The 8757-nt window shown below is 38.9% G+C and overlaps 1 protein-coding gene across 5 annotated transcripts; it reads left to right on the top strand.

The window, feature by feature from the left end:
- The first annotated feature begins 337 nt into the window (after window positions 1-337).
- Window positions 338-7212, top strand: LOC131032777 (protein argonaute 7). 5 transcript variants are annotated; one of them, XM_057963836.2, is made up of 7 exons: window positions 338-497; window positions 1288-1389; window positions 1653-1778; window positions 1989-2067; window positions 2302-3233; window positions 3836-5156; window positions 5247-7212. In XM_057963836.2, the coding sequence occupies exons 5-7, from the start codon at window positions 2741-2743 to the stop codon at window positions 6808-6810; spliced, it is 3378 nt and encodes a 1125-aa protein (XP_057819819.2). In that variant the 5' UTR covers window positions 338-497; window positions 1288-1389; window positions 1653-1778; window positions 1989-2067; window positions 2302-2740; the 3' UTR covers window positions 6811-7212. The 5 variants fall into 5 exon arrangements, with proteins under 5 accessions (XP_057819819.2, XP_059074040.1, XP_057819814.2 ...); XM_059218057.1 differs by having other exon boundaries at window positions 338-1389; window positions 2302-2362; window positions 2483-3233; XM_057963831.2 differs by lacking the exons at window positions 338-497; window positions 1288-1389 and adding an exon at window positions 1403-1527.
- The last annotated feature ends 1545 nt before the right edge of the window (window positions 7213-8757 follow it).

Here is an 8757-nt window from a genome sequence, read left to right as displayed (position 1 = left end):
TATTAAAAGGGGAAAAAACAAAAAATAAAAGCAAGAAAAGCCATCTAACAATTTGCTGAGTCCAAGTCCAATGATGTGAGAGGGTAGATCTTACAACTCAAGAATGTACCTACGTCCACTGTCCACCTCATTTCTCATCAAAACAAGTGTGAAAAATATTTATATTATACTAAATTACTGCAGAATTGCTAATTGTTAGTACAGCTACTTGAATCCTCCTCCTAACTGAAATGATGTGCAATTGGACAGAGACACGTGCCTGTTTAGGCCCAGAACAATTAAAAGAGGATGCATGATTCACCTAATTATGTTTCAATGCCTTCCTTTCATCTGGTAGAGCCCAGTCAGTGACTGCCTTAGATCCCCTCTTAGCTACAATGGCACTTTCACATTTTTTTGAGAATTTTACACCATTTTTCTGGATTTTTTCCTAATAGGGAAAGCGACCAACGACCTTATGTAAGCCTGCGTATAGGATTTTGATGTCATGGATGGAGGTTTGTTCAGTGCTCATATTCTTCAAAGCTTAATTGATTGAATGATATCATCTCATCAACTTTAGGGTGACCGTCCAAAAGCGTATGGATGCCTAAGGACAAACTAAAAATCAACTACTCTTGATGTAATGGGGAGAACTGGTCCCATTTTCTTATGTAGAATGAAAGAGATACCATATATCTTGTGATATCACAGTAGTTATGTCGAATCATACTTTTGAGTCAAGGATAACTATAACCGCCATAGAGGGATGTTTTTGTTCCTTTCTGTGATGACAGGAATGCATCATCCAGCTTATCTGCCGGTTGATTACTGTAATACATATAGCCTTCTGTTTTGATGCCCATGGCAGCAAGTGAGTGATTAGCAATAGTTTAGTTTCAGAGTCTAATCTAAGTAAGTGTTATTTGGAACTAAGATATGAATGAAGGTACCATGCGAGTGATTAGCAATAGTTTAGTTTCAGAGACTAATCTAAGTAAATGTTATTTGGAACTAAGATATGAATGATGGTACCATAAAAATGTAATAGTGCATTGATGAAGGTCATCTAATGTCTTGTCAGAGTCTAGCCGTGCTTTGAGGGGATCAGCATTTGGTAGGTGGTTAGTTTAAGGCACGAGATAAATAAATAATTACCACAGGAGTCTCCAATGCCTCTGGAGCAAAAGTTGGATTGTTATCGAACAGAAGCTGATGTTTTTTAAATTTTTATGCGACCTTTTTTTGATAAAGCTTCCATGTAAGATTAGTTTTTATTATTTTATTTACTTCCCATGAATTGTGAAGGTGATACCGCTTATGATGGGGCCAGCTTTTAAGGTACAAAGAGTATGATGTGGGGTACAATCTCACGCTTGTATTGAAGAGCAAAGGTGAGGACCATGGAAGGTAAGGTGGCTTGGAAACATATTGGTGGATTGAATCCTTTCAGGAAGTATATAATCACTTGGGATTGTGACAACTTTTACTAAATTTGCTAGTTATTATTATAATGAAATGTCCCTCTCAGCAATGACAGGAATACAGGTTCATTCACTTGACAAATCAAGGCCCAAATTTTAGAATAATTGACCTATTTGAATTCTAAGCCCTATAAATGGGATGCCTCCAATTTATGATTCTGACTCTGATCATGCAATTGTTGTGCGCAGAACTTCAGAGATTGGTGGGAGTATTAACCAGTAGTGTAAAACAACATGGCGACAGGATAGTAAGAACTGGGCATTGCCATTCGAATCTGATTTTGATATTTTTTCACCTGAAATATAAAGCTGATGGTAAGTCCAGGTTGGCAATGTAGGATAAATGTGTGTCTATACATAGCAGCTGTCGACTGACCAAAGTTCATAGAATTGAATGCTTCTGTGATGTGGGTTAGGTTTCCTTGACGCTGGAATTCATTTAAACTTTAGGTTTTTGTATACGCAGGTCCGCGAAGTGCTCTGTTGATTTGTTTACATTGATTCATTTGGCTGTTGTAATTGCAGCTCTTTGTTTTCTAAATTGGCGCCGAAGTAATCGAATCCAGGCTGGTTCGAGGAAGGACATAGAAACTCATTTTCTTTGGTGGGTGTTTGAGTTGGGCATTTCTTCTGATAAACGTCAATCCTATTTTTCAATTTTTTAACTTAAAAGAAAAGTAACTGGTCGGAAAAGAGCATTTCGCCCATGCTAGCTCAGCTGTAAGGACTAAGTGTAAAATCATTAAACGAGCACATTTTCTGTTGTGGGTGTTTGCGTTTTACTTTTTAACTGCTACCCATATAAGTCCTTACTCGGCATATTTGATTTTTCTGACAGGCTGTGGAAAGCATCCTATCCATCCTGGTTCAGCTATAAGAACTGAATGTAGGAGCATCAGGTGGGCTTGCGTTTCGTAGTGGGTATTTGTGGTTTTCATCTTTACTGAGTTGCGTCGTTTCTCCTATTGCAATCCTGCGAATCCCTTATGGTGAACACTGTGCGTTGTACTGACATACAGACACTGTCGGTACTGGCACACCTTGGCACGAGTCCTTTTACATACGACTTCTTGTTATCTGGCTACTTTTGTCCTCTAGTCCACCCCTTATACTCACAGCAGTAGTATCTACCCTTCTTGCAGGCCAAGTAGCATTAACAAACCTTGTCTAGTTCTTAGTATTGGCTGGTAGAGACCCCAGTATTACAACTTTTAGTTGGTATCTTACATTTTTGTTGATATCACCAAATCCCCACTCTCCAACTCCCTCAATTCCTTATGGCATCCAGGAGCTCAAAACCCAATAGAAGAGGAGGAGGAGGAAGGCACAGTTCCAATTCCAATTCTAGGCAGTTTTCCCTACCTCATAATCAGCAACCTAACTGGAGAGAAAGGAATACTACAAGTAGTTATGAAGACAATAGAACTCATTCTAACAACATTAACTCCAACACCAGAGGATTTATGCTCTCAAATACCGCAACAGAGTATTACTCATACCAACACCACTACAACCAGCAGCAACTGTTGCATTATGCTCACCCCCAGGATTTTTACTACTATCCATCCTATGCCCCACTTCAAGTTCTTCCACCCCCCGTTGCAGCAACCCACTTCTACAACAGCAACAGCACCGTGCAAACATCAGCTCCTGTACCGTCGCTTCATAGACCACCCTCCAGTCAGCCTCAAAACATTACGATTCAAAGCAGAAAGAGTCTTGGCAAAGTGTTCAACTCTGAAGGTCAGAACGCAAGAGCAGCTGCAGAAGGTACGAACCTGTGCTTCTTATACTCGTTGCCACTTCTTTATATTTCTTCTGCTTTGCAAGACTGTAGTCCAGTGCCTAGTTCTTTACTGAATTATTTGGTTAGATGTTTGCCCGTTTGGGCACTTTTGTTCATCCATTTATTCAATCACAGTGCAATGACCATTTATTTTCATGTTAGTGGTTTGCCGTTTTTCTTCCCCATTTGTTTGTTTAATGGCATGTCTATTTCGTTGGGTTTTCCGTTGCTTTGCTTTAGGGAGGTTTGTTCATTCATGCATAAGAAGAAAAAACAGTGCATATTTCCTCATTTGGTTGATTTTTTGGCCGTTTTACTGCTTTGGCCTTTAGGCATAGTTAGTGGTTTGCCCATTTGGTTGGGATGCATTTTACTGCTTTTTTTCTTGGCATGCAGTTGAAGCTGAGTGGTCATTTTCATATTGACAAATATGCATATTTCCATTGAATGGAATAAACTTTTCATTGAATATTTCTCTAGTTGTCCAATTCCCATCCATTTCATTTGTCAATCTTTTCTTCATTTCTTTCTTGGGCCTGATGTGGTTGTGATAATCTTTTGAATTTTTCTTGCTTTCTATTTGCAGTTTCAGAATCTCTGGTTTCCCTAATGGAGAAGGTGGAGGTAACCCTGGAACCCAGTACTTCTTTGATGAATAACTCTCCAAGGGATGTTCCTACCTTTCCCAAACATCTACTAAGTGAAGTAGACAAAAATTTGCCTGGAATTCCTTTGCCTCTTGTGGCAATAAGAAGACCTGATCAGGGAGGTAAAGAAGGGCCCCCAATTTGTCTTCTTGCCAATCATTTCCTTGTTGAGTTTGAGCCTTCACAGCAGATCTTCCACTATGATATGGAGATATCCCCCCCGCCATCCAAGGAGGTAGCCAGGCATCTGAAGCGTAAATTAGTTGCAGAAAATGCCGCTCTTCTATCAAATGCTCTCCCTGCTTTTGATGGTCGAAAGAACTTGTACAGTGCTGTTGAATTTCAGAAGGAGAAGATGGAGTTCTTTGTTTCTTTGCCTATGAGAACTGCCAGAGGCATTTCAACTTGTGAGCCCAACATCCATCTATCATTAGCTTCGGGTTGTGAAGCCGGAGGCAGCAGCAATCGTGAGAAATTGTTTAAGGTGTCCATCAAGATTGCATCAAAGCTTAATGGGAAGGAATTGAATGAGTTTTTGAAGAACAAAGAAGATCATGCTGCTCTTCCTCAGGACTTTATACAAGCATTGGATGTTGTTCTTAGGGAGAACCCAACAGAGAAATGCTTTCCTGTTAGCAGATCCCTGTATTCTAGCTCCATGGGAAGTGAAGTCATAGGTGGAGGAGCAGTTGGATTGCGAGGTTTTTTCCAAAGTCTTAGAGCTACCCAGCAAGGGTTGGCTTTGAACGTAGACTTCTCTGTGACTGCATTTCATGAAAGCATTGGTATAATTCCATACCTGCAGAAGAGATGTGAATTTCTGCATGATCTCCCACTGAGGAAGTCAAGAATGTTGTCTCCAGAAGAAAAAAATGAAGTAGAAAAAGCTTTGAAGAATATGAGGATCTTTGTTTGCCATAGGGCCACTGATCAGAGGTACAAGGTCCATAGCTTGACTGATGGAGTCACAGATGTTCTTACATTCAAAGAACGTGATGGAAAGGTTATCCGAGTTGTGGACTATTTCAAGGAGCATTACAATCATGAAATTGAATACATAAACTTGCCCTGCTTGCAGATAAGCAGAAGCAAACCTTGTTACCTCCCAATGGAGCTCTGTATAATTTGTGAAGGTCAAAAGTTTCTTGGAAAGCTCTCAGATGATCAAACTGCCAAAATTCTGAGAATGGGTTGCCAAAAGCCCCGTGAAAGAAAAGCCATAATCAAGGGAGTCCTTGGAGGGGCAGTTGGACCTAGAAGGTAATTCCCTTGTGTTAAGAAATTCTAGTAGTCATTGCTTTCCACTTGTATTTTAGTTATATCTGAGTGTGGTTTTGTTACATGTTGCAGTGGGAACTATGCCAAAGAATTCAAGATTTTTATATCTCAGGAAATGACCAAATTAAATGGGAGAATTCTTCACCCGCCAAAGCTTAGACTTGGGGATGGGGGCCATATTAGAGATCTTACTCCAGTTCGGCAGGATAGACAGTGGAATTTGCTTGAAAGCCATGTTGTTGAAGGCAGAGATATAAAAAGATGGGGACTGATAAGCTTTGGAGGGAATGCTGAGCAGCGGAGAAATGTGGGTAAGTTCATCTCAGAATTGGCTCAAAGGTGTAATCAACTAGGAATATCCCTAAGTAGATCTACTGTTGTGAGTCCTCAATTTGAACTAATGCAGACGCTAGACAATGTAAAGCTTCTTGAAACAAAGCTGACAAAAATATATGAGAGTGCATCAAGCAAGCTGGATCTATTAGTGTGTGTTATGGAAAGAAAACATAAAGGATATGCAGATTTAAAGCGGATCTGTGAGACTAGTATAGGTGTTGTAACCCAATGTTGTCTCTATTCACACTTAAACAAACTCTCTTCACAATACCTTGCAAATCTCGCCTTGAAGATAAATGCCAAGGTTGGTGGTAGCACTGTGGCTCTCTACAATCCACTGCCAAAGCAGCTGCCTCGATTGTTCAGCAAGCCTGCCATTTTTTTGGGTGCAGATGTCACCCATCCACACCCTCTAGATGATAAGAGCCCTTCTATTGCAGCTGTTGTAGCTAGCATGAATTGGCCAGCTGCAAATAAATATGTAGCTCGAATGAGATCACAAGGACACAGGAAAGAAATTATTGAGGGATTGAAAGAAATGGTGGGAGAGTTATTGGAAGATTACAGAGAAGAAGTGAAGCAACTTCCAGCAAGGATTGTGTTCTTCCGAGATGGGGTGAGTGAAGGACAGTTTTACAAAGTACTGGATGATGAGCTAAGAGCATTGAAGGCTGCTTGTCAAAGATTTGAAAATTATGATCCCACTATTACATTTGCTGTGGTACAGAAGCGGCATCATACAAGGTTGTTCCCTAGTGATGGGCAAGCCACTACACCAGGCAATTCTTTGTCTGGTGTACGTGTCCATCGTACAGTCAATCGAAATACTTCACATGGAGGGAAGCAGTTTTCTTCATCTTCTGATGCCTTCGAAAATATTCCTCCAGGCACTGTAGTAGATACTCTTATCACGCATCCCAGAGAATTTGACTTCTACTTATGCAGTCATTCTGGCATTAAGGGCACAAGCAGGCCAACTCATTATCATGTTTTATGGGATGAAAATAATTTTCTGTCTGATGAGCTGCAGACACTTATTAATAATCTTTGCTATACATTTGTCAGGTGCACAAAACCAGTCTCTTTGGTGCCTCCTGCATACTATGCTCATCTTGCTGCCTATCGAGCTCGTCTATATTTGGATAAGTCTTCGGGTATATCTGAAACATCTTGCTGTAGACCCACTTGTTCTTCTGATTTATCTAATAGAAGTGTGCATTCCAGACCTTGCCCTCCAATAGAACCTCCACCTCTTCCAAAACTAAATGAAAATGTGAAGAAATTAATGTTCTACTGCTGAAAAACCTGAGATTTTTATGAAGATTATATGAAGATCTTAGAAGAGAGCATTTGTAAATCAAGCCTGATTTTCCTAAGCAAGCTGATATTTCAACAATTTTGTAGGCTTTTTGGTGTAGTTTGCTGATATTTCTCAGTTTGATATCAACATTATGAAGGTCCTGGATATGCAATAAGGGAGCATAAATATACAAAAGAGATTTCTAACTGTTTGAGATAGATTGAGAAAAATATATCACTGACACTTAGGGAATTTTGATTTCAGTGACTTCAAAGGTCAATTGCTACTGAAATTCTTATGCTGCTAAACACTTGTCAAGCAGATATCATACGTTGTTTTGTATCGAATGCATCAAATATGAAATAATATACCGGGTTAAACGATGCAACTTTTTCTCGTTAATGCTTATTATCCAGTCTTCTCTGATTTATCTGTTTTCTAGTTTTGAAAATCAAGGAGCTAGATTTGCTTTGAAAAGATTTTATATGAACATGCAAGTTAAAATATGGTGTCAAGATGAGACAATATAATCTTGGACTTGCTGACCAATTGATTGCAGACAGCCATACAGAAACTTGCTTGGTCCGTACAGTGCTACATCCATGTCCCCAAGAGTACATTTGATGAGTTTTATGAACGGTAACTATTCAACATAAATAAAGCATAGTTACCAAGAGAGATGTGTACTCATACTAGTACAAGAGATGGGGACTAGGTACACCGTTCTCAGAAAAAAGTTGGAGATAGTTACTTGGAGAAGACAGAAATTATATATAATTTAGAACTTTAATATTATTATTTTTATCATACATGGATATACAAACTTTAAAGAATGTAACATACTAAAATGCTTCAAATACAATCCTAATATTTTAAAGTATTGAAATAGATGTCTATAAAAGCAAAAGAATAATTATATCTGATAATCTTCATCACTATATAAAAAATATATAAATCATAATCACCTAGAGGTAGCATACAGGCTAGAAGGGAATGCTATTATTTATAAAACATGGCATGGGAGGTGCTTGGGAGATGACTATATTTTCAATTAATTGATAAAACTTCAATTTGTGTATGCTTCTTAAGCCCTACTGTTTCTCTTTGTACTCAATCTTTGGTTTTGCTAAGGAAATTTTCCACTACCAAAAAAGCTTAATAAATTTTTTTGTTAAAAATACAAACCACAAACCCTATTCATATTTTTGTGAAGTTTTTTGTAATTTATATTAAATATCTAAGAAACCTCAATAGGAAGTTTCCCAATTTTTAGGGGCTTGTAGAGATATAATATAAACATCCAAGTCTCGCAATGTCTGGAGACATCTCCATAAGAGTCTCTAGGACAAGGACATGTTTAGGCCGCGGCTAAATTGGCTCCAAAACTCCATAGTACAGATCAGTAACCTTCATGTTATTGATTTTTGCAAAAATTATAGATTGTTGATTGTGATCAGTAGAATTAGTTGCAGCTTTGATTTTTAGAAAATTTTCGAAAAATCAATAACACGAGTTTTAACATGCGGTTTTGGACCCAGTTTAGCTACGTCCGACATATTTACGGGTATCAAGGGTTTAGGTACTTATGTTAAAAAAGACATACTTTGACATGTGAACAAATTAGCCACTTGCTACCAAATTCTACTAATTAAGAACTCCTTAGGACATAAGTAGACTGCTTCCTTGGCATTTGCTGCAACGAACTTGTTCTACTAATCAAAAGCACCACATGGGGAGCAAGAACCCACCTTTCAGGAGATGCCAGCACAGTTGAACCAAGATTGGAGGGATGCAAATCTCGAGGGGGACATATCCTTCAAGGATTATGCTGAGCTCCAGATGAAATACTCGGGCGGCAAAAGTCGGGGCTATTATGGACACTATAACAAGGACATCAAGCTGAAGGTTGGCAAGATCAATCTATCATCCTTTGATGGGACCGGATCA

This window comes from Cryptomeria japonica, chromosome 3, assembly GCF_030272615.1.
Source record: "Cryptomeria japonica chromosome 3, Sugi_1.0, whole genome shotgun sequence".
Lineage (NCBI taxonomy): Eukaryota > Viridiplantae > Streptophyta > Pinopsida > Cupressales > Cupressaceae > Cryptomeria > Cryptomeria japonica.
Note: the sequence above shows the minus strand (reverse complement) of the source record. Positions and strands in the feature narration are given on the sequence as shown.